We start from the raw sequence: 26,285 nt of genomic DNA on the forward strand, positions 1-26,285 counted from the left end.
AGAATAAAACCATAAAATATAAATACTAGGATCTGAATTTACTGTGGTCAGACTCCTAAAAAGGCACTGTGACAGCTGGGGGTGTACAAGACAGGAAAAATGTCAGAAATCACACTCTTAAATCACATCCGTTGATCCCTTGTCCTACAGCAGCTTTAAAACGGAATTAGACAGAAATCAAGGGAGGAGGAGAGCTATGTTCGCCATTGCAGCGCAACAGAACTTCCATGTGTAGAAGCAGTGCGCCTCTAGCGCTCAGCAGCAGGAAGATCTCCGCTGTATTCAGCCCCACTGACGGGTTTCCCCGGCTGGCCACTATATCAAACAAGGTGCCCGAAAAGACGGACCCACGTGCCAGTACTTTTAACTCGCCACTACAGTGTAAACTCCTCGGGGCAGCCTAGCTTCCCTCGTATTGGCCAAGGCTGCTGCGCATCACCACCCCTGCCCGCCCCCTTCTCTCTGAAAGCTCCCATTGGTCGAGAAAGAGAGGGGGCGGCTCCATTCTCCATCATTCCGAACGTTCGGACGGCAGGAAGCGGCGCCAGGGCCTCCCATTGGCGCGTGCGTCTTCGCCTTTCCCTGTCGGCCCCGCCTTTTCGAACGTTCTCAGGCTCGGCGACCGAAGCCGCGGCTCCCATTGGCCGGCCGGGCGTGCTTTCTCCCTTTCATATCCCTCCCTTTCGAACGTCGAGGCACCGGGCGGTGGCGTTGAGTTGGAAACAGAGCAGCGGCGAGTGTCGAAAGTGAGTGTTTTTGTTGGAGGGGCGGGGGTGTATTTTGCACGCGTTGGTTCGGGACCCGCAAGGCCCGGAAGGCTGGGTGGGGGATCGAGGCTCCGGTTCCTGGGTCGCAAAAGGGGACGTGGCATGGCGCTGGGGCGGCGCGACTGGAGCAGTGTTCCCTCTAAGCTGAGTTAGTGTGAGCTAGCTCACAGTTTTTTAGCCTCCGGCTCACACATTTTTGTCTTAGCTCAGGAAGGATGGCTCCAGAGCAAACTAATGTATGCAGTAGCCAAATTGCTCGCTCACAACTTTAATGCCAGTAGCTCAAAAAAATGGAATTTTTGCTCACAAGACACCATACCTTAGAGGGAACATTGGACTGGAGCCCTGTCCAGTGTGTCCTTTTCTTTCCCGGGGGAAAGGGTGGGCTGTGTACATTTTTGGGGGCCCCTATGGGAAAGAAGAGGACAGGTATGGGGGAAAGGTCCCGGAAAGCGCTCCCGAGATTATCAAGTCTTTGGGGACATCTTCCCAAAGATCTAAATGTCGAAGCGTTGGGGATTTTTCCCTTTATGGGGGAATCCCCTGCCCAGTTAGCTTGGGGGATTCTCTGCGACGAGTTGTGGTGACGTTGGTTTGTGATTTCGGTGGCGTTTTAATCCCGCGAAGGAGGAGAGATCTGTCGAGGTCTGTTACAGTGTTCCCTCTCAGCTGAGTGAGTGTGAGCTAGCTCACGGTTTTTTAGCCTCCAGCTCACACAGTTTTATCTTCGCTCAGGGAGGAGGGCTCCAGAGCAAACGAATCGATGCCGCCGCCAAATCACCCGCTCACAACTTTAATGCCAGTAGCTCACAAAGGAGAATTTTTGCTCACAAGACAGCTTAGAGGGAGCATTGGTCTGTTAGGCAGGCTGGAGCCTCCATGTTTGGAGGCAGTGTACCTCTTTGGATATAAGTGGTTTGGGGGGGGGGAATAACAATAAGTGGCAGATCTGTGCTCTGGCTTGTGTGCCTCTGAAGGCCCATCTGCTCAGTCGGTGTGGGAAACAGGGTGCTGGCCTCATCCTGCACGTATTCCCAGCGTTTTACTGGAACTCTGAGATGGCTCCCAGGAAATCAGGGTGTGGGTGTGAGGTGTGTGTGTGGATCTGGAATGGATGAAAGGCACCTGGAGTCTTGTGTACAGTTCTGCAGGCCTTCCTTCCAAAAGGATGTGGACAGGATGGAGCGGGTGCAGAGGAGAGCGATGAGGATGATCGGGGCCTGGAGACCAAGAAGCCCTGGGAGGAAAGGCTGATGAGGGACTTGGGGATGTTCAGTCTGGAGAAGAGGGGGTTGAGGGGGGGACATGAGGTCTCTCCTGAAGTCTCTGAAGGGCTGTCGCTTAGAGAAGGGGAGGGAGCTGTTCCTGCCGGCAGCAGAGGAGAGGACTCACAACCATGGGTTTAAATTACAGGTGGGAAAGTTTCTATCTTAGGAAAAACTTTTTGACAGTCAGAGTTGTGCAACAGTTGACTAGGGAGGTGGCGAGCTCCCCCTCCCTGGCAGTCTTTAAGCAGTGGATGGAGAAATACTGGTCAGGGATGCTCTAGGCTGATCCTGCCTTGAGCAGGGGGTCGGACTAGATGGCCTGTAGGTCCCCTTACGATTCTATGATTCTAAGCTCCATTTTTATGCAAATACAGATTTTAGCTTATGGAACTCATTGCCACAGTACAGAGGGGTGGCTTTCAAAAAGGGTTACAGGGAGGGCCTATCGATGGTTATTAATTACAGTAACCAGTTCAGACTCTTGTCGGATTCGAGCCCAGTAGTGCCTTAGAGACCGACAAAGTTTTAATTTAAAAAAATACATTTATTTTCATTTTCCATCAAGAAACCCGACAAGGTTTTGAGGGTATGAGCTTTTGAGAGTCAGGTACCAGTAGGAATGGAGATACTCCAGTAAGAAGGTGGGAGTGGACCATAAAGGATGCAAAGGTTATCATGCATATTGTAATCAGCTTGATTGGATCAGGGGAGAAGTGCTGGAGGGCAGAAAAATTAGCATCTGTAGTGAGATAAGAATTCTCTGTCCCTATTCAAACCCGGGGAGGAGGAGGTCTTTTGTTCTGAACTTGTGAATGAACTTCAAGTTTAGAAATCTCACATTGCAATCTCCCTTTGAAGCTTCTTTGTTTGAGGACTGCTGCTCTTTGGTCAGCGGTGGAATGATCTGGGTGGAATCCTTTGCAAGCCTTCCTTACAACACCCCTTTAGAAGAGCCAAACTTGCTTCTTTGAAAAAGAGGCCCCCCCAAAAAAAACCCCCAAATGCATGTATTACCGTGTTTTCCCGAAAATAAGACACTGTCTTATATTTATTTTTTCTCAAGAAGACACATTAGGGCTTATACCACAAATGCAAAGAAATCCTGCTAGGGCTTATTTTGGGGGTAGGTCTTATTTTCGGGGAAACAGGGTATTTGCATTTGTGGACAGTCAGTGTGACGAAGAAGAAGAAGAGATTGGATTTATACCCCCCCCTTCAGTACCCGAAGGAGTCTCAGAGCGGCTTACAAACTCCTTTCCCTTCCCCTCCCCACAACAGGCACCCTGTGAGGTGGGTGGGGCTGAGAGAGATCTGACAGAAACTGCTCTTTTTTCAAGAACATCTCTTATCAGAACTCTGGCTTGCCCAAGGTCATCCAGCCAGGTGCGAGTGGAGGACTGTGGAATCAAACCCGGTTCTCCCAGATTAGAGTCCGCACACTTAACCACTACACCAAACTGGCTCTCGTAGCAGTGACGTAGTAGTTGAGAGTTGGGGGAATTCAGGGTCCAGTCTGCAGCCTGGCTATGCAACTTATTATTTACAAAATTTATGTCCCACCTTTCTGACTCTTTTGAGGGCCACTAGGCCTACCTGGCAGGGTTGTTCTCATAGTTTAGGCTCGGGTTTCAGGTGCAGCTCTGTGGAGAGAGGTTGCCAGAGGGACTAAATGAAAACGAGCATCCAAGGACGTTGTGCAGTGGTGGTTTAAAAGCAGCTGGGGAACCCAATCTGAGCAAAAAGTAGAGTTTTACTAGGGGTGAAGCTGGCTTTGTAAATGGGGAGAATCAGAGAATCGCAGAGTTGGAAGGGGCCCTACAGGCCGTCTAGTCCAAGGCTCAAGGCAGGATCAGCCTCAAACATTTATATATTTATTTCTTTGGTTCAATTTCTATCCTGCCCTTCCCACGAACGGGCTCAGGGCGGGTTACAAGCATTAATTGTAGGACACTAAAGTCAGAAATTAAAAACGATAAAACATAATCCTTAAACGATGGCGATCAGACGTCTTCATAACTATTACTATGATGTAGTCTGGGACCTTAGTCAGGTTACGCAACACAGGGCTTCATAAGAAGATAACTGTTTAGTGGTAAATCCAGTACTAGAGTCACGTGTACAGCTTGTGTCAGGAATGGCCGCCAACACTAGGGCCTCTGACTTATACTAGAATCAAACACACACACCCCTCTAAGCATGAGCCAATGGATACATCTCACGCGGGCGGGCAAAGCAAGCAGGCAAAGCAAAAGCCATTAACTTTCCCAGCCGAGAAACTGCAGCTGGAGCATCTACAAGGTCAAGCATAAGATAGCGAACAGTTGGTGAGCCGGGGAGAGCTGAGACAGAAAATGGGAAGGAACCCCTCCACATTCCAAACCTATGACAGGGCTACCTGACAGATGTTTGTCCAGCAGCTGCTTAAAGACTGTCAGGGAGGGGGAGCTCAGCTGATTCCACAGTGGAGAGTTCCAGCAGGTAGGGGCCAGGGCTTTTCCTGGTTGAGGACAGCCAGATATCTCTCAGGCCAGGAACCGACAGGTAGTTTTTATCTCCTGAGCGTAAAACTACACTGGGGGCCATGCTCCCTCTAAGCTGTGGAGTCTTGTGAGCTTTGGAACGTTGGAAGCTACTGGCATGAAAGCTGTGAGTGAGCGATTTGGTTGCTGCATAAATTAGTTTGCTCTGGAGCCATCCTTCCTGAGCTAAGACAAAAAGGTGTGAGCTGGAGGCTAAGAAACTGAGTTGGCTCACACTAACTCAGCTTAGAGGGAACACTGACTGGGGGGTATACCCGGTAGGCCATTAGAAGAAGAAGAAGAAGAGACTGGATTTATACCCCATGGCCCTTCACTACCCAAAGGTGTCTCAGAGCGGCTTACAAACTCCTTTCCCTTCCCCTCCCCACAACAGACACCCTGTGAGGTGGGCGGGGCTCAGAGAGCTCTGACAGAAACTGCTCTTTTTCAAGGACAGCTCTTATCAGAACTATGGCTTGCCCAAGGTCGTCCAGCAGGTGCAAGTGGAGGAGTGGGGAATCAAACCCGGCTCTCCCAGATTAGAGTCCGCGCACTTAACCGTGACACCAAACTGGCTCTCAAGTCATGTAGAAGAAGAGAAGAGATTGGATTTATACCCCACCCTTCACTACCCAAAGGAGTCTCAGAGCAGCTTACAAACTCCTTCCCCTTCCCACAACAGACACCCTTTGAGGTAGGTGGGGCTGAGAGAGTTCTGACAGAAATGGCTCTTTTTCAAGAACAGCTCTTATCAGAACTACGACTTGCCCAAGGCCATCCAGCATTATCATCATCCATTAAGGTGTCTTCTATAGGTGAGGGAGGTCACCTGACTTCTGGTACCTTCTTGGCGGGCCTCCCCCTGTCTTTCACCACCACGATCCAGTCTACATGCTAACAGTTCACACATGCCATCTCTTCTTGCTGCTTGTATCGGCTGGCACATGACTGGCACAGGCCTGAGTCGCTCAGCGTGTGCGAATGGTTACAGGCTGGGTCAGACAGTGACGCTGAACTGTAGAAAGAGCTCTGTAATCCAAGGGACTTGGTTGTCCCTTGTGGCTATGGGCTTGCCAGCTAGCCTTAGGTGAGACATTCACTCTCAGGGGCCCCCTCCCCCATTAATATCCAAAACCAAGGCTGTGTCAGGCCTTTTATTAAGAATGGCCTAAATAAAATAGCACAAGTCTTCTCCGGAACTCCAGAGCCAGTTTCGTGTGAGAGCCAGTTTGGTGGTGTGGTTAGGAGCGCGGACTCTAATCTGGGAGAACCGGGTTTGATTCCCCACTCTTCCACATGCAGCTGCTGGAGTGACTTTGGGTCAGTCACGAGTTCTCTCAGAGCCGCTCTCTCAAGAGCAGACCTCGAGAGAGAGCTCCCTCAGCCCCACCTACCTCACAGTTGCCAGCCTCCAGGTGGGTTCTGTGCATCTCCTGCTTTTACAACTGATCTCCAGCTGACAGAGATCAGCTCCCCTGGAGAAAATGTATCAGAAACAAGACAGGCTTTGGTGTGAATACAACAGGAAAAATTGGGCACACCAAAGAAAGTCACTCTTCTATAACTTTAACACACTTAGTTGTACTTGTATAGCAAATTTCCTGTATTAAACAACATCCGTTCTTACGTGAAGTACATCTCATGATCATAAGCAAAGCCAGTAAATAATAACATGAGTACAATACGAAACAATGCAAAATCTTGATGTACTTGTTCTTGACACTGTTTTGGCTCTGCTCCTGGAATGTTTACTCTTTAAGACGTCCTGATGGAGCTGTGAGATGTGCAAAGCAAACTGAAAAGTCCTCGTTTTTCAAGTTTGTTTATTTATTCGATTTGCTATCCCACCCTAACCCCTAACGGTCTCTGGGCGGCTTACAGAGAGTGCTAATCACCTTTACAGAATCTAACCTAGGGCCACAGACATACAGGGGTGGTGACTACCCTACCAGGCACCCTTTTTGCGGCGGATCTTCGGTTGTTCTCTTGTTCTTGCGGGCGGTAGTCGGCGGCGTCCTTTCTGGTGCTGGTCTTTGGAGTTCCCTTCTTCCGGCTGTAGCGATTCCATTTCCGGGCCAGGACCACTCGCACTTCCGCGCATGCTCCGCTGCGGCCTCTGTCCCGATGAGGCTCCGGCCTGCTGCGTTGCTCCGCCTCCATGCCAATTGGTCCGACCTCCTTCGCTCGCTCGCTCCTTGCCTCGCCAGCCACCATTTTTCTCCGTCGCCACTGCTTCGCTTCGCCGCTCTCCACTCACCGCTGCAACACAGGGACGGGTGCCTCCCCACTCTAGTAGCAGGTACCCATTAGTCTAATCGCCCTTTAACGGGCTTTCGAGCCGCTGGGTGGGCGGGAGCTGGGACATAGGACCGGGCGCTCACCCCGGCCGCGGTGGGGCTCGAACAGCCGAAGCTGTTCGGCCAGATGTACGTGCAGGCATCTCTTACCGCCTGCGCCACCGCTCCCTAATAGTATTTATCACTCCTTCATTCGAAAACATGTAGATCGAGGAACGTAAGAGATAAAGAGAACGTGCTTTCCTAGGATTAAACAGCATTCTCATATTTCTTTTTCAACTCTCTCTCTCTTGGTGTTTGTCACCAATCTCTTGACGTAGCTGTTTTAAAACAAAACATGCGTCTTACATCAATATAGAAATAATTAACCTTCATTTCCCTGAGAGGAAAAGAACTCACCACTAGCAGGAACGACAATAAAGTGCATCAACGCAACCTCGTTCTAATGTCACCTGACCAGTGTTCCCTCTAAGCTGTTAGTGTGAGCTAGTTCACGCTTTTTTAGCCTCCGGCTCACAGATTTTTGTCTCAGCTCAGGAAGGAGGGCTCCAGAGCAAACTGATTTATGCAGTAGCCAAAACACTTGCTCACAACTTTAATGCCAGTAGCTCACAAAGTAGAATTTTTGCTCACGAGACTCCACAGCTTAGTGGGAGCATTGTTCCTGACATATGAGCTTGGTAAGACCTACAGAATCATGAACCGGGATAAAATGAATCAGCGGCACCTTGGAGCTTGTGATACTATTACGATGGATGTGATATAACTGAATACTGATTTCTGTATTCTCAAGAAACCATGTGTTTCTTTAAGAACCAACATACACTGAACAAGCAAACTGTACCTCCAAAACAAATTAGTGGCACCTGTAAGGTTATTATACTATCATGATATATTTGATAAATATTATTAGTGTTAGTTTCTTCATCTGTATGCTGATGTTTGCATGTTGTTTTGAGTCCGGCAGCACCTTTGAGTTTTATTCAAAGCAGCACCTTTGAGTTTTATTCAAAGCATAAGCTTCTTCAGACAAAAAAACCCCACTCACACATTTTGTCTGAAGAAATGTGGTTTTGCACACAAAAGCTTACACTTTTGAATAAAACACACTTTTTCAGACAAAAAACCCCCACACACTTTGTCTGAAGAAGTGTGTTTTGCACATGAAAAAGCTTACACTTCGAATAAAACACACTTCTTCAGACAAAAAACCCACACACTTTTTGTCTGAAGTGTGTTTTGCACACGAAAGCTTACACTTTGAATAAAACACACTTCTTCAGACAAAAAATCCCCAAACACGTTTTGTCTGAAGAAGTGTGTTTGCACACAAAAGCTTACACTTTGAATAAAACACACTTCTTCAGACAAAAAAACCCCAAACCCGTTTTGTCTGAAGAAGTGTGTTTGCACACAAAAGCTTACACTTTGAATAAAACACACTTCTTCAGACAAAAAATCCCCAAACACGTTTTGTCTGAAGAAGTGTGTTTGCACACGAAAGCTTACACTTTGAATAAGACAGTTTTTCAGACAAACCCCCCCCCCACACACACACTTTTTGTCTGAAGACGTGTGCTTTGCACCTGAAGAAGCTTACACTTTGAACAAAACTTTGTGGGTCTCAAAGGTGCCGCCGGACTCAAAGTTTGTTCTGACCAATATGCCTACCCACCCTAAATCTAAAGGAACCCAGACTGCTTTGGGTGTACTTAAGGATGGTTGTGCCTGTGTAGAGGGAGCAGTTTGTGTAAGTGTTCAGTTCAGTTTCATTACGGAGCGGCGGTCGGTAGGTAGGCATGGGGGTTGGTCCCAAGTGCGTGTGTGTTTTGCTGGTGCAAATTTAAATCTTGCCCTCCTCCTTGGGCATGTGATGCCAAGCAGTGCAAGAATAGCACATTCGGTGACCCCAGTGCTGCCTGGAAATTATGAAGAGTCTTTTCTTTTCTTTCTTTTTTAAATGGCTTTCTCATTTCCACTTCCTCTTTACGGGCTCTGTGGGGCCGACCCTCGAAGAACAGCACGAGGGTGCTCTCGGGTGCACCCCAGCTGCCCCCTACGATATCTTTCGGAGGCCCCCGCCCCACATCTGGAATTCTGCCCCCCCCAGGTAACACCCAGGACGGGGCCTGATGATCCGCGGCATCTCTGCTGACTCTGGAGGTCAAGTCTGTGGAAGCTCACGCCCCCTCTTTGGGCCTGGGGGTGGGGCGCGATTTGCGCGATTTGTGTTTGTAAATTTCGCCTGGAGGGTTTGTTGTTTTCACCTCTGCTTGGGAGTGAGGGGGGTGGGAGGGAGGGGGGGAACCTTCCTGGAATCTGGTTGGTGACTCACTCTCGCTGGCAACATCGTCCAGGAAGTTCGCGGGATCTGGGTCAGGATTTGCTGATCTGGAAGCTGAAGTGACAGGCCGGAAGGGTATTTATCTCCCCTCCCCCCTTTGCAAACAGGGGAGGGGAAATCCTTTTTCCTAGAATCTCTTGTTTTCCCTGCAGGGAGTAGAATCATATAAGGATAATACAAGATAAGGGATTTCTAAATATCAATAGGGCACTGGCAGAGACAGCACGTATCCTGATTGGGCCAAAGCGAAAGCCTGAAACAGAAACCCTGTTTTTTTGAGAGTAGCTTTCAGCTATGTAAAGGATGCCTTTCTTCCGAGAAGCTGAGGGTGGCCTGCGGAGCCCTCCCTTTCTCGGTGTTTATTTATTAAACTTCATTTGTACCCCACTTTCTCCCCAATGGGGACCCGGACTTAAATTGTTCTCCGTGCTATCCTCACAACATCCCTGTGAGGTAGGTGAGTCTGAGAGTGTGTGACCGGCCCAAGGTCACCCAGCAAGCTTCCGTGGCAGAAGTGGGGATTCGAACCTGGAGTCTCCCAGATCCTGGTCCCGCTAACCAGTACCCCACAAGATCAGCAGAAATGTCTCTCGAAAAGCACACGTCTTATGATGGAGAAGGGGTCTGGCACGTGGCTACAGTGAGGCTGGTCGAGAAAGATGGTGGAGCGAGCTTTGATGGCACGGGTGGGGATTCGAACCTTGGTCTCCGAGATCCTACAGCAGCACTCCAACCACTCCACTGTGCTGGCTGTCCTGTAACTGCTGTCCTTTGTTCCTAGTACACAGTGAAGGTTCTTTTCATTGCTTATGCGAATGCAAAAGTATTGGGAGAAGAAGAGATTGGATTTATACCCCGCCCTTCACTACCCGAAGGAGTCTCAGAGCGGCTTACAAACTCCTTTCCCTTCCCCTCCCCACAACAGACACCCTGTGAGGTAAAAGAAGAAGAAGAAGAGATTGGATTTATGCCCTGCCCTTCACTACCCAAAGGAGTCTCAGAGCGGCTCACAAACTCCTTCCCCTTCCCCTCCCCACAACAGACACCCTGTGAGGTAAAAGAAGAAGAAGAAGAGATTGGATTTATACCCCGCCCTTCACTACCCAAAGGAGTCTCAGAGCGGCTCACAAACTCCTTTCCCTTCCCCTCCCCACAACAGACACCCTGTGAGGTAAAAGAAGAAGAAGAAGAGATTGGATTTATGCCCTGCCCTTCACTACCCAAAGGAGTCTCAAAGCGGCTCACAAACTCCTTCCCCTTCCCCTCCCCACAACAGACACCCTGTGAGGTAAAAGAAGAAGAAGAAGAGATTGGATTTATACCCCGCCCTTCACTACCCAAAGGAGTCTCAGAGCGGCTCACAAACTCCTTTCCCTTCCCCTCCCCACAACAGACACCCTGTGAGGTAAAAGAAGATGAGAGAGCTCTTTCGAGGACTGCCCTTGAGAGAACAGCTCTGAAAGAACTTGTAACTGAAAGAACTTCGTTAACATGCTCTTCACCACTACAGCAAACTGGCAAAGGAAATACTTATTTGTACAGTAAGTGGTTAAAATGTGGGATTCGCTGCCAGAGGATGTAGCGACGGCCGCAGGCACAGATGGCTTTAAAAGGGGATTGGACAGATTTATTTTTATTTACGTAATTCATTTGCGCCCCATCTTTTCCCCCAATGGCAACCCAAAGTAGCTTACATAATTCATTCTCCTGTCTTCCACCATACCCTCATAGCAACCCTGCGAGGTAGGTGGGGCTGAGAGAGCGTGACTGGTCCAAGGCAACCCAGCGAGCTTCCATGGCACAAGCAGAGACTTGAACCTGGGTCTCCCATGTACTAGTCCAACATTCATAACCAATGCACCATACTGTCTCTCCGGATTATTGGAGGAGAGGTCTCTCAGTGGCTGCTAGCCACGGTGACTAAAGGGAACCTCCATGTTCAGAGGCAGTAAAACTCTGCCAGTTCCAGGAGGGAGCGTCAGGGAAAGCTCTATCGTCAGATGCATTCTAGCATATTAATTGTGGATAAAAATTAGTTACTTTGGAACAACAAGTATGTTTAACATTGTACAGCATGCACGGAAGTTGTAATTCCCCAGTGCGTTATTATTTTCATTTGTACCGTGGTTTTCTCACTGAGAGCCAAGGCAGATGACGGTTGTGATACAGTTTCAGGCAATCAGGAAGCGAATTACAAAACAGGATCACATCAGTCATTGTCTTGGGGATTAATCTTCAGGCTACACATCTGGAGGGAGCAAAACCTTGCCTTTACCAGCCCTTCAGTCATTCCAAAAGAAAGAATATTTCACGAGGGTTTGTAAGGTTTTTTGCCCCAGAGTTCACCAAAAATTCCATTCTTTTTCCCTTTTGAAAAAAGCAAAAAAGTTTTTTTTGGTGAGGGTTGTTTTTATTCCCTGGATTTTCCACTCTTCCCTCTCTAGCTTCTTATTCCTACTTGTAATCCAACCCTCTTAACCACTATCCGGCATAATCTCAATGATTTGTGTCTTTTTTTAATTAACAGCAATTGTTGTTACTTGATTTTTTAAAATTAATGTGTTTGTGTGTCTACATTCTTGGTGTGTTGTTGAACTGGCCACTGCCTTGTTTTTTAATTGTGGTTATTATCCCAATTATTTTTATTAGCTTTGTTGCATTTTTGAATTCTGGGGCAGTTGCCTTTTGTTCCTTTGGGGGTAGTTTCTAGTAAAGACGACTACGTATTTTAACAGGTGTGCTGCCTTTGAAATGTGAGGCAGTATAAAAATGGTTTCCACATGGGCACACAATAGATCAATGGTCGACTACATGGAAAACGTTAAAATATATGAGAGCAACTAATTATAAAGAGAACATTTATAAGGTCTTCCACAGGTGGTATTGGTCACCAGATAGGATAAGTAAATGCCAAGCGTCGATGTCCAAGTTGTGTTGGAAGTGTAAAAAAAATGTGGGGACATTCTTTCATATGTGGTGGCGATGTGGGAGAACGCAAAAATACTGGAAGATGATACAAAAACTAATTTGGGATATTATGAATGTAGAAATATTATTAACCCCAGAGATAGCATTACTAAATATGATACTGGAGAGTTATAACTACAATGATAAATTTTTGCTAGTATATATTTTGACAACTGCAAGGATACTGTTGGCCAGATATTGGAAGCAAAACATATTCCCCACTATAGAAGAAATCAGTTATAAACTCTTAGAAGTGGCAGAAATGGATAAGTTAAGCTTGATATTACAAGGGAAAATGAAAAAGTATTTTTGGGAAGATGGGAAAGATTGTATATTTGGATTGATAAAGTGTGGAATGTGTAGACTCAAAGATGTAAGGAGAAATGTTTGTAAACAACTACTAAGAGAAAAACCAATAAATAAACCGTTAAAAAAAGATAAATATTGAGTGGAGGGAAAGGTGGGGAAAAAAAGGTTTCCATGAGAGATTGCACCCCGATCTTGAAAAGGTGGCTCCTGTATTCAGGTTTGAAGGTGGGGGGGGGGGGGGGGGAAGGGAAAAATAACCGGCTCTGTGAGTCAAAGGGTGTGGGGGAAGGGCCCCTTCCAGGCCTCCTTTGGCCTTTCAGGGAGGGAGGGAGCCTTGGGGCCTGGCCTGGGGAGTCCCTAGAGGTTTTGAGGTGGGATTGTGAGCTCCCGTCTCTGGTCCCAGCCCCCGCCAACCTAGCAGTTCGAAAGCAAGAAATTGCAAGTAGATAAATAGGTACCACTTCAGTGGGAAGGTAACAGCGTTCCATGCGCCTCAGCGTCTAGTCATGCCAGCCAGCCACATGACCACAGAAACGTCTTCGGACAGCGCTGGCTCTTGGGCTTGGAAACAGAGATGAGCACTGCCCCCTAGAGTCGGATTCTACTGGCTTTCGATCAAGGGAAACCTTTACCTTTTTTACACACATTTTTGTCTTAGCTCAGGAAGGACGGCTCCAGAGCAAACTAATTTATGCAGTAGCCAAATCGCTCGTTCACAACTTTAATGCCGGTAGCTCACAAAGTAGAATTTTTGCTCACAGGACTCCACAGCTTAGAAGGAGCCTTGGATGTGACCTGACATGGAGGGAGAGTAACAGATGGAAAGATCGGCCTGCCTAAAATAATTCAGATACTTGCACGGACAAAAGGTGGACTACATTTATCTTATCAAAATAGATGGAACAAATTATTAAACTTCCAATTGACAGAGGAATCTTGGAAGGAAATCTGGAATACACAAGAATATAAATCAACAGTAGTTTCCATTCGACTACAAAATTTTAAAATAATGACTTTTTGGTATCTAACTCCAGTGCAAATTGCACACATTAAAAAGGTAAACCCTAATTGTTGGAGAAATTGTAATGAAAGAGGAACATATTTACACTGTTGGATGTTTTGTTCTAAGTTACAATGGTTTTAGGAAAATGTGTTAAAAAGTATTGAAAATATTACACAATTTTTTGTGCCTTTTGAGTCTGAGGTAATATTGTTAAATATAAGAGGTAAACTGAAGATATCACCAATGAACAATATGAGAATTGTTATATTACTACATGCTGCAAAATTGACAATAGCGCAAAAGTGGAAGAACGAACATTATTTTTCTTTATCACCATGGTTTGAAAATATTTGGCAATTATACTTAATGGATAAAATTAAGTGGACTATTAATAATGTACCTTATGAAAAATATAAAATAGAATATTCAGTTTGGTTACCAATTTTGGAATTTTTAAGTTTACAAATGGAAATAGCAGAGGACATCCTTTAAAAAACGATAGACCTATGTTAAGTTTCATTATGGTTAGTTATATGTTATACTGTTTAATTAATGTTTGTTATGATATTGTTATTTGAAAATTACTGTATATTGAAAATTTAATATAATTGTATCTTTAAAGTTAATAAAATATATTTTTAAAGAAAGAAAGAAAGATCGGCCTGCCCTGTGGAAAGGAAATGGTGGCGAAGGATCGATTCTGCGGCCTGCGGAATTCAGTTACTGCTGCAAAAACCCTCTTCACAGACTCTCATAAAATGGTTCGAGTCCAGTAACATCTTAGAGGCCATCAAGATTCTTGGGGCGTAAGCTCTTGGGTGGAGCTGGACTCGAATCTTAGCCGTTCTACGGCTGATCAGCATGGCTGCCTTGTGAAACTAGGTTTGGTGTAGTGGTCAGGAGCGCGGACTGTAATCTGGGAGGACCTGGTTTGATTCCCCACTCCCCCCCCATGCAGCTGCTGGTGTGACCTTGGGTCAGTCACAAGTTCTCTCAGAGCTCCCACCTACCTCACAGGGTGTCTGTTGTGGGCAGGGGAGGGGAAGGGAAAGGAGATTGTAAGCCACCATGAGACTCCTTTGGGTGGTGAAGGGGGGGGTATAAATTCAGTCTCTTCATCTTCTCTTCTAGGTTGGTAAAATAATGGTGCTGAAAAGGGGTCTTCAACCATTTTGTTTCCGGGACCCTTTGAGCTGTTAGGATGTGACGACTGCATAGAAATGCCAGCCTCCAGGTGGGACCTGGGGATCACCTGGAGTTACAGCTCATCTCCAGACGGCAGAGATCAGTTCCTCTGGAGAAAGATGGATGTTTTGGAGGGTGGACTCTGTGGCATTGTACCCCACTGGGGTCCCTGTCCTCCCCAGGCTCCATCCCCAAATCTCTAGCAGAGTTCTAACTCCTTGCAACTCTATACCCCATCCTGCACCCGTGGCCAGGGTCACGTGACAGGAAGAGGAGGAGCCAGAGTTATGAGGAGCAGACTAAGGGGAGTGCTGCAGGAGGCTGACCAGGGAAGCAAACAATGTAGTGTGGGGTGACTTATTAGGGCAGCTCCTCTCTGAATGACCGCCGTTTCTATCCATGACAGCGGGTGCGCCTCAGAATGCCTTCCCTCCTTCCCCCTGCTCACCCAGCACTTTGGTTCCTACCCTCTCTTTTTTGCTCTGTTTCCTCCTCCAGGGTGAGTTCTGCCAGGTCCCAGTCTCTCTCGGCTTGCCGAAACAAATTGGGGACGGAGCAGACGGCGATGGCTTGTGCCGTTTGAAGTTGCCCTCCCGTCGGCCGTGCTGCGGATAAGAAGAAGTGAGCAAGCAGCTAAGAAGAAGAAGAGAGGAAGCCTCTTCGGTTCATGGAGGAGCTGGGTTCGAAACCTCTCTCCGGAGCAATGGCGGAGCCGGGGGGACCTGAACCTGAGCTGGACCAGCTGGTGTGGCGTCCCTATTCCCGGCCTGCGGCGGCCCACTCTCCGCTGGGTTTGGAGGTGAAGCTGGGCTCGCTGGCGCTGCTGCTGTTTGTGACCCTCGTGTGCGGCTTCTTGCCTCTGTGGGTCTTCCATCGTCCCAGGAGCTCAACCAGCTCGTCAGGTAAGGATCGATCAGGCCTTAACAGGGCATGTGTCACGGTAGAGCCAGGGAGGCAGGCAGATAGGGGGAGTCACAATACAAGTCCAAAGGTCAGCCGGGAGAGCAGTCAGCAGAGCATTAAACAAGTCCCAAAACACCAGACAAAGCCGTAGTCAAACGTTACCAGAGGTCAGAGTACAGGGAGCAGAGCCGAGGGCGTGGTCAGGTTCAAAGCTGGAAGTCAGGAGCCAGAGCAGTCCAAACACAAGCGGAGTCAAAAAGCCACAGAGTCAAACAGGACTCCAGGTGCAGAGCTTCTGGTTCTACGAACGAGGTTGCCAGCACAAATTGCTCATGGCCAGAGGCCCTACTAAATAGTGCTCTGGCCCATTAACTCATTAGCACCCTTGTGCGAGGTCCTGGCGGCTGTTAAAACTCAGGGCTCAAGGATCTCCGCCCTCTTGAATGTGCTTCTTTTCGTCGGCTAGCCAGCTCCTGACGTCTCTGATCCCTAAGCCTACTTACAGGTGGGGGAGATGCAGGTGGTGAGCTGCTTATGGCCTGCTCAATCCCAGGTGCAAACCGTCCTGTAGTTGACTCAGCTTGCTGTGTATCCTCCTCAGTACTTACAGTAGGTGCAGATCCCGATGCTTCTCCAGCTCTTAAAGGCACTGAATCCTCCCCTCTTAGGCTGTCAGGAGCTGGCTCTGGGGCTGAGTCAAGGGCAGGCATGACAGCATGGTGTTTGTTTTCTCGTTCCTGTTTCACCAGTGGGGACCCAAAATGGACGGCATCATTCTCCTCTCCTCTGTTTACTCCTCACAACAACCCCGTGAGGTGGGTTAGGCTGGGAAGGGTGTGAGTGGCCCAGGGTCCCCCTACACGGCTTCCCTGGCAGGATGGGGATTCATCCGAGTCTCCCAGATTGTAGTCTGACATTCTGTGTCCACTCTAGTGCGCTGGCTCTGTGGTTTGGGAATGCCCTGTTCTGGGTGTTCCCGGGTTGTTTTTTCATTGCTCCCTTCTCCAGATCTTTTGAGTCCCAGAGAATGACTCCCAGAGAGCCAGTTTGGTGTAGTGGTTAAGAGCGCAGAGCGCAGATTCTAATCTGGGAGAATGGGGTTTGATTCCATGTGCAGCTGCTGGCGTGACCTTGGGTCAGTCACAAGTTTCCTCAGAGCTGTTCTCTCAAGGGCAGTTTCGGTCAGAGCTCTCTCAGCCCCACCCACCTCATAGGGTGTCTGTTGTGGGGAGGGGAAGGGAAAGGAGATTGTAAGCTGCTCTGAGACTCCTTTGGGTAGTGAAGGGCAGGGTATAAATCCAATCTCTTCTTCTAATATAAACCTCTAGGCCAGGGGTCCCCAACTGTTTTCAGCCTGTGGGCACCCTTGGAATTTTGAAACAGCATGGTGGGAATAACCACAAAATGGCTGCCACGTAGCAGCTGTCACATGAGGTGGAGCCAGCCACACAACCGCTGCCTCAAGAGGCGGAGCTGACCACAAAATGGCTGCTGCCAGTTACCTTCAGTCACACAACAAAGATCCTTGTACTGCAGTGGCAGCTGCTGCCAAAGGAACCTGGTTTTTTTTTTGGGGGGGGGACCACAGCCAATCACAAGCCTAGCTTGGCAGAAGAAGAAGAGATTGGATTTATACCCTGCACTTTACTTGGAGTTGAGCAGCTTACAATCTCCTTCTCTTCCTCTCCCCACAACAGACACCCTGTGAGGTAGGTGGGGCTGAGAGCGCTCTGAGAGAACTGCTCTTGAGAGAACAGCTCTCAGAGAACTTTGACTGACCCAAGGTCACCCAGCAGCTGCATGTGGAAGAGTGGAGAAACAAACCTGGTTCTCCCAGATTAGAGTCTGCCGCTCTTAACCACTATACCAAACTGGCTATAGATCCACCTGGCCCCACCCACTTTCTGCTCCTCAAAACGTGTTCGCTTGTACCACTTAAATCCCACCTCCCTAATGTTTGCATTGTTACAAAGAAACAAACCCAAACGCTTCGATAATGGCACACACACACACCCCGCTTCCTCTTGCACAGTTAATTCTTCAAATGTGCTTCAAGGGACATTGGTGTTCCCCAGGTAACTATAAAGCGAGGTGGAGTTAAATGACAGAAACTGCATTATCGATTCACTAGGAAAAAGGCCCGTTGTGGAAATAAATACAACGGTCTCTAGAAAGAGGCTCTGGGCAGGTGCCCCGGCCTTGGCCACTCAGTGTCAATTTGCTGTGGCAACCTCAGCAGGGTATAATGACACTGAGTCCACCATTTTCTCCAGAGGAACTGATCTCTTCTACCTGAAGAACAGTTGTAATTTTGAGTGCTCTCCAGCCCTCACCTGGAGATTGGCAACGATGGTTCCCCAGAAGGGAATAGTTGGTTTGGAGGGTGGAGTCTATGGCTTTGTACCTGTCCGAGGTCCCACGCCTCCTGGAACCTCACCCTCTCCAGGCTCCATCCCTCACATCTCCAGGAATTTCCCACCTGGAGTTGGCAACCCTATCTCCTTCCCAGCCAATCATCAACCTACCTTTATTTCCCCCTCATTCTTCAGCTTTCCACCCCCCACACATCTGCAGCCTTTCCCGTGCTCAGCCCTCACCTGGAGATTGGACACATTTTACCTCAGAACAGCAAAACTGTTTAGAATGTTAGAGGCAAAAGCCAATCAAGTTGCATATGCAAATGACCTCTGTGTTCCGAGGCAGAGGCCAATGAGGCTGCATATGCAAATAACCTGACTGGCTATGGATGTTGGAGGCAGGACTCAGGCAAAGCAGCCAGTGGATAGGGAGACCCTCTGAATGACAGATCAGAGAGTGAACTGATTTTGGAGCATGTGGAATGTTCTAGAGAAGTGCCACTACCATTCAACTTTTATTTATAAGGGAGATGTGCCTGTTTGTAGCCGCAGAGAAGGTGCAAAGCTAGAGGAATCCAGCTTCAGGCCAAGATTAACATACTGGGGCAGACCCAGCCTCCCTCCAATTCGACTTCTCCAACCTATGGAGCTTTTCTCTGACTTAACTGGCTCTGGAGGAAGGATTTGAAGCTTGGGGTATAAATGTTTTAATAAATATGCTTTGCTCAGGGGAGCGGTAGGATAGGGGTAGGATCCACCCCACCCTTCTCCTGCTTAAGTACCCACCTTGAGTACTGTGTGCAGTTCTGGAGGCCTCACTTCAAAAAGGATGTGGGCAAAATTGAGAGGGTGCAGAAGAGAGTGACGAGGATGATCAGGGGTCTGGAGACTGAGCCCTACGAGGAAAGGCTAAGGGCCTTGGGAATGTTTAGTTTGGAGAAGAGGAGATTGAGGGGGGACAGGATGGCTCTCTTTAAATATTTGAAAGGCTGTCATCTGGAGGAGGGCAAGGAGCTGTTCCAGTGGGCAGCAGAGGAGAGGACCCGAAGCAACGGGTTTAAATTACACGCAGAAAGGTATCGGCTGGATATTAGGAAAACCTTTTTCACGATCAGAGTGATTCAAAGGTGGAATCAGCTGCCTAAGGAGGTGGTGAGCTCCCCTTCACTGACAGCTTTCAAGAAGAGGCTGGACGAATATTTGTCAGAGATGCTCTAGGCTGGTCCTGCGTTGAGCAGGGGGTTGGACTAGATCAGTGGTGGCGAACCTTTTAGAGACTTGAGTGCCCAAACTGCGACCCAAAAACCACTTATTGATCGCAAAGTGCCAACACGGCGATTTAACCTGAATACTGAGGTTTTACTTTAGAAGAAACAACTCACACATTAACTTAAGAGGATCCAAACAAAGTAAGGAAAGCAATCCCAAATGCTTTCATTTACTTAAAATTATTTGGCAGAGAATTTGACACTTTAATGATGGTCTGGGCCTGGCTGGGGCAATGGCACGCGTGCCCACAGAGAGGGCTCTGAGTGCCACCTCTGGCACCCGTGCCATGGGTTCGCCACCACTGGACTAGATGGTCTGTATGGCCCCCTTCCATCTCTATGATTCTATAGCTCTTTCTTTCTCTTCTGACAGCGACTCGAAGGAAAACCTTGAGCCTGGTGAGCTGTTTTGCCGGCGGCGTCTTCCTGGCGACTTGTCTCCTGGACTTGATCCCCGATTACCTCAGCAGCATCAACGAGGCCCTGGCCGATTTGGGAATCACGGTGAGGGAGAGGGTGGGGACGGGGAGTCGGCGTTTCTGGCCTTTGGGGGGAGTATGACGCGCCACAGTCTCTGCAGAGGAGACCGGCCAATCCTACCGAGGGGGAAAAACAAAAAAACCTCATGGCCTGGGACCCTGGCAGTGCAGTCTTATCTGTTGTTATTTTCTTTACTTCCTTTTGTGGTGGAAAGTGCCCTCAGGTAGCAGCTGACTTATGGCGACCCCTGGTGGGGTTTTGAAGATGAGAGACGTTTAGAGGTGGCTTGCCACTGCCTGCCTCTGCGTAGCAACCCTGGAATTCCTTGGTGGTCTCCCATCCAAATACTGACCAGGGCTGACCCTGCTTAGCTTCCGAGATCTGACAAGATCAGGCTAGCCTGGACTACACAGGTCAGGGCTTACTTCCTTTATTCCCCACTTTTCTTCCTGTTGAAGACTCAGAACATTGTTGTCTCCTTCGTTTTATCCCCACAACACCCCTGTGAGGTAGGTGAGGACCCAAAACGTTCTCTCCTCTGTCCTCACAACAACCCTGTGAGGTAGGTGAGGAGGACCCAAAATGTTGTTGTCTCCTCCATTTTATTCTCACAACAACCCCGCAAGGTAGGTGAAGACCAGTGAGGACCCGAAATGTTTTCTACTACATTTTATTCTCACAACAACCCTGTGAGGTAGGTGAGGACCCAAATTGTTGTCTCCTCCATTCAATCCTCACAACAACCCCGTGAGGTATGTGAGGAACCAAAACGTTGTTTTCTTCTCCATTTTATCCTTACAACAACCCTGTGAGGTAGGTGAGGACCCAAATTGTTGTCTCCTCCATTCAATCCTCACAACAACCCCGTGAGGTATGTGAGGAACCAAAACGTTGTTTTCTTCTCCATTTTATCCTTACAACAACCCTGTGAGGTAGGTGAGGACCCAAAACGTTGTTGTCTCTTCCATTTTATCCTCACAACAACCCCGTGAAGTAGGTGAGGACTGAAAACATTGTTCTCTCCTCCATGTTATCCTCACGACAACCCCGTGAGGTAGGTGAAGACCCAGCGAGGACCCGAAATCTTCTCGCCTCCCTTTTATCTTCACAACCACCCTGCGCGGTAGGTGAGGCTGAGAGTGTGTGGCTGGCTGAGGTCACCCAGTATTAAGCTTCCATGGGATAGCAGGGGTTCAAACCTGGGACTCCCAGATTCTAGACTGACCCTAACGGCTACACCACACTGCCTGTCCTGGCTCCAGTACAATCTCCTCCCGGAAATACTCCCCTACAGTCATGATAAAAACAGCGACTGACCAGGGGGGAGAGAGGTACATGAATGGAAGAACCAGGAGGGTGGGGAAGGAACTGGCAAGATCCCGTTGACCACCAAGCCGGGTAAATTGAGACGAGGGTGTTCCGAGTGTGCTCGCGGGTCCCCCTTTTCTGAGGCTCCTCTCCCTTCCCTCCGGCAGCTCTTCTTCCCCCTCCAAGAGTTCATCTTGGCCATGGGCTTCTTCCTGGTCCTCGTCATGGAGCAGATAGTCCTGGCCTACAAGGATCCGTCGGGCTCCCTGGAGGAGACGCAAGCCCTGCTGGGCTCCGCCTCGCAGCACTCCGCCACCATCCAGGAGCAGGGCTGGCCAGACGGGCCCCTGCCCCGGCAGCTGCCTCGGGACGGGCCCCTCCACGACCGCCGCCACGTCCACGTGGATTTCAACGCCCACTCGGCCATCCGCTGCTTCGTCCTGCTGCTGGCCCTCTCCCTCCACTCCGTCTTCGAGGGGCTGGCCGTGGGGCTGCAGGAGGAGAACGCCCAGGCCCTGGAGATCTGCCTGGCGTTGGTGATCCACAAGGGCGCCATCGCCTTCAGCCTCAGCTTCAAACTGCTCCAGAGCCGGCTGCGCGTCCAAGCGGTGGCGGGGTGCCTGATCCTCTTCTCCATCATGTCCCCCTTGGGCATCGGGCTGGGCGTGGTCCTGACGGAGACGCCCGTGGCCGTGCTGCACGGCCTCTCCCGCAGCGTACTCGAGGGGCTGGCGGCCGGCACGTTCGTCTACATCACCTTCCTGGAGATTCTGCCTCACGAGCTCAACTCCTCGGAGCAGCGCATCCTCAAGGTCATCGTCCTCTTGGCCGGGTTTGCCGTCGTGACCGGCATCCTGTTCATTAAGATCTGAGGAGTGTGGGCGGGGACAGGGGGGAGCGTTTTGCCTGGAGTAAGGGGACGGAGAGGAACAAAAAAAACCCCTAACTGCTCCGGTTTTCCCTGTCTGGAGGGGGGGCGGATTGACTTCTTCCAAGAGTTCCCCCACCTCCTCGTTATTTCCCCAGAGAATTCCGAAACGATTCACCCGGAAGCGAAAACTCGGAACGAACTTTCCCTCTCCCTCTTGGAAGACTGCCCTGGAAACGGCTATTCTCAAAAAGGCCGGACTCGATCGTTTTAGACCTACCATTGGACGCTGCCAACGGCTCCCGCATTCCAAAAGTCCAGCCGGATCCCACAGTCCCGAGTCTGTCTTCCCTGAGGTGATCTGGAGTTGGCTGCGACCTTTGATCTTGCTGTTGTGGGAAAGCTGGTTCGTGCAGCATTCGGGAGTGGAAAGGATTTTGGCCAGGATGAGTGGCATTCTGTCTGATTTTGACTGCCTTTGGGATTTAACCGGAGATCAGATTTTGAACGTGTGTGGGCTTCCACCCCCCCCCCCCCAAGGTTTTTCTTGTGTGACGAGGACAGGGAAGGTAGGGGGGTCCTTTTCTGCTTCGAGACGTGATTTCTAGTGCCAAAACGCTGGGGCTCTTTCCACCTGCGGCTCCACTTCCTTGCCTTAATCTCTCGGGTGCCTTGAATTATCCCTGCTTTCTGTTTTTTAACGGGCTCGGTCTCTTTAAATTGTGAGAGAGCTGATAGGAGAAGAAGCCCTTTCCTAAAGACTCTCTGGTTAGAAGTATTTCCCAACCAAGGTTCTGCCTTCTTCACCAGCTTAGTGTTCGCGGGGCAGACCTCTGCTGATTTCGGTGTTACGTGCCAAAGCGCTCTCTGGGCCCCGATCCTCGGCTTTACTGGAGCTTCTGTGAAGTTCTGAAGGGGGAGTTTGCAGATTGCGCAAGCTCTTCTAACACGTGGTGGCTTCCGCGCAAGCAGAATACATGCTGCAGAAACAGGCAGTTTTGCACACGACCTTCCGTGATGCATGCACAAGTGCGAATGGGTAATAACCAATCTGGATTCTGTCATTGACTTGCCCGAGACAGAGAGAATTACTCCTTCGTTCAGTGAACCTGTGCTGGAGAAACCGTATCCGATTTTAAATATTTTTTTTAGTTAACATGGAGCTCAGTCGCCCCAAATGGAGGTAATTCTGAGCCACACACACAAACTAAGCAGTGTTTCTAAGCACATTCGCACAGAGGTCCTCCGCATTTCTTCTTTTTTTTAAATGTATTTTTAATTTTATATTATAACCACAAGCAGTTGTCCAAAAATAAATAAATAAAAAGAGAAAACAACAGCAACAACATACGGTACAAGCGTATAGAATTTTTTCAACTTATCAGAAAATATTAAATACCTAGCTATCAGAGTCACAGTGCTAAGAATTTCAAAAGATAGATCCTCACTTGGGAAGGAAGAATAGAAATATTAACGATATGAGATCTAATATTTTTAGAACCCTGTAAGCATAAGTAATGCTTGACATTGGTAAGTCCCTTACTATTCAACAAAAATTCATAGAGTCAACCGGCTGTGGTAGCATAGATTAGATGGTAGTATATCATTTGCTAACAAGTAAGAAAATATTGGGAACCACACTGAGTCAAATTTAGAGTGATGTGTTACATCCATTTGTGCTCTATTTAATTTATCTGAGATTTTTGCCGTCACAAATTGTTCCCATATCTTATCATGCCAGGCGTGTTTTTTAATGTAATATTTTATTAATTTTTTATAAAATACAACAAACAATTATTCTTGTAAATGAATACAAAGTTATAACACTTCGAAAATTGACATACACATATGAATACCAAACAATGATATAAAATTGATTCAAACTGTACTAAACATTTAAACTATAAAAAAAAAACTACAACAATAATAGGGGGAATACAAAAATGTTTCTTTTATCTTATTCTAGAGTAGCCAGCTAGTTTTTAAAAGGTTTATGTAACGATAATTTCTAGTGTCTCTTTGGTTTTCAAGAATCTCATCTAGTTTTTCTAAGATAGGATACCACCTTTCCAGATAATAGGATGGACCTAATGAAGGATCATTACAAGTTATAGAATCAGAAATTTTATCTAGTATTAAATGATCCCATATTCTAGAATACCAGTTTTTAACTTGCAGTTTTTCTGGAGTCTTCCAGCAAGCAGCTATGGTAGTTTTTGCAGCGGAAAACGAAATCATTATTAGGTCTTTTCTGATTTGTGGTATTTTAACCTCTTACCAATAATTCAATAAGATAATCTCGGGCTTGTATGCCAGGCGTTGAGCGTTGGTGGGAAAGGGGATTTCCAACAGGGCCTAGGGGCCCCTTTGGAATTCTGACATGGTGTGGTGGGTGTGGCCACAAAATGGCTTCCAAGATGGCTGCCAGAGGAGGCCGAGCCGGCCCCACAGTGGCTTCTGCAGCTTCCCTTGAGTCACACGGCGACGATCCTTTGTGCTGTAGTGGCTGCTGCTGACAAAGCAATGTCTTCAAACATCTGCACGGCCAATCAGATCTCCAGTGGTGGATCAGAAGCCTCACTGTGCAAAATGCCCCCCGGTCCTGCTCACTTAAAAAAACCCAAACTCGTCAGGCACCAGGAATGAGGTCGGCGGGCACTGTGAAACCTGCAGGCACCGTCTCGGGGACCCCTGCATTAGCAGTTCTTGGGGTGGAGTCAGAAACTTGATCTCACAGGCCATAGTAGGGAACATTTTTTTTAACCATGGTTAGTTATGAAAAATATCACAATGGTTGGTACTAACCATGGTTAAAGACAATTGTATCTATACTTTAAGAAACCTTCTTGTTTTAAATTTTCAGTGCAATACAATACAAAACAACATTTCAAAATCCACAACAGTAATGAAGTGCAAGACTTATTTCTTAAGAATATAAGCATTTGCAATGATGAGATCTATTAAGATTCTTTATTCTTAAATCCTGTATACAATATTATCAAAATAATGGAATACATTTGTATCGATTTGGAATTGGTGAATTGGATTCCATGGGCATAATTTAAGAAGGGGGACTGTTTCTCCACAAATCTAGAATGAAAGAGATACGGTTGTGACATATGAATATTTACACTGTAACTAGAAGGACTTGCACTCTTGAAATCATTGGCTAGAGCATTGAGTGTCTGGGATCTTCCCCATGCTTAATGCAACAAACCATGGCTAAATGTTAAGCTTCCAAATGCTCCTTGTTTTCCGCTTATGATATGAGCAGTGTGCATCGTGTTGTCTAGAAAGGGGTACAGGCCTGGGTCAAATTCAGAACTATTTGTTGTCTTCAGCCTGAGTTGACAGTAACCCTGGTATCCCATGCTAACCCTGGTTAAGATTTCAAGCTATTCCATGGTTTTCACTGTGCTTGTCCTTCCAGCTGGAGAGTCCATGGACCTGCCTGGTTTTTTTGCAAGCAAAGTGGTAGGAAGCAGAATAATCAGCTTCACTGGTTTGGTCAGTACAGGTGTAACGCGTTGACGGAATTACAATGCAAACCGTGGTTTGTGAACTAAACCAGTTTCGCATCCTTGCTTGCAGCCAATCCTTAACCATGGTTCAAGTGTTCATGTACAACGCCTGTACCCCAGGGCAAAGTATCGTGTTTTTATCCTGCCCTTCCTCCAAGGAACACAAAATTGTGTAAACCGTTTCCTCCTCCATTTTATTGTCACAACAGCCCTGTGGGGTAGGCTAGGCTGCCAATATGCTGTCTGTAGCCTTTAGTGCTTCCAGCCCTCATGATGAGCGGTATTAACCAGCAGCTTCTGACGTGGGACTGAATTTCCTTTGGTTTTGGCTTCCCTTCATTTCAGCAGTGGAGAGTTTATGAACTCACACACTGCCCCAACCATCAAAGTTACCCTGGCTTGGGGAAATCGGCTCTTGAAAAAATTGCTATAGCCGATTGTAAGGGCAGAGAAGGAATAGGCTTTACTAGGTTGAAGGTACAATATTTTTTCACTTACTTACTAATGTTTATTAGCTTCTATGACCAAAGGTCTCAAGCTCAATGATCAAACATGGATATACGACGTTAGCTTCAAAATACGAACTTTACAATCAAAATTTACAGTCAAAATAATCAAATCTAAAAGATCTAAAATGTTAAAACAGGAAGTCCAGTTATAAAACTATAATTAATTTCAATATTCATTTAGATCATGTTAACTGAGTTTATACCAAATTCTGTTACAGTTGGGTCAAGCCAGATTCTTGTCGCTTTACAGATAAAACCGTCATTAAAAATTTGTAACAAAATAAGTGGTTTCAGGATCATTATCTGCCAACAGATTGGGGACCACCCAGAGTTCAGTAGGTAATCGACATTTCCTAAGAACTGGAGTGATCTAGGAATCGACCACGGATGACAATAATAGAAGATGGCCCAG

General features: G+C 47.8%; 1 protein-coding gene across 1 annotated transcript; it reads left to right on the top strand.

Moving 5' to 3' along the window:
• The first annotated feature begins 15,169 nt into the window (after positions 1-15,169).
• On the top strand, positions 15,170-22,371 carry SLC39A1 (solute carrier family 39 (zinc transporter), member 1). The gene is made up of 3 exons (XM_015411725.1): positions 15,170-15,561; positions 19,561-19,691; positions 21,143-22,371. The coding sequence occupies exons 1-3, from the start codon at positions 15,327-15,329 to the stop codon at positions 21,845-21,847; spliced, it is 1,071 nt and encodes a 356-aa protein (XP_015267211.1). The 5' UTR covers positions 15,170-15,326; the 3' UTR covers positions 21,848-22,371.
• The last annotated feature ends 3,914 nt before the right edge of the window (positions 22,372-26,285 follow it).

This window comes from Gekko japonicus, unplaced genomic scaffold, assembly GCF_001447785.1.
Source record: "Gekko japonicus isolate JY-2015 unplaced genomic scaffold, Gekko_japonicus_V1.1 scaffold175, whole genome shotgun sequence".
NCBI lineage: Eukaryota > Metazoa > Chordata > Lepidosauria > Squamata > Gekkonidae > Gekko > Gekko japonicus.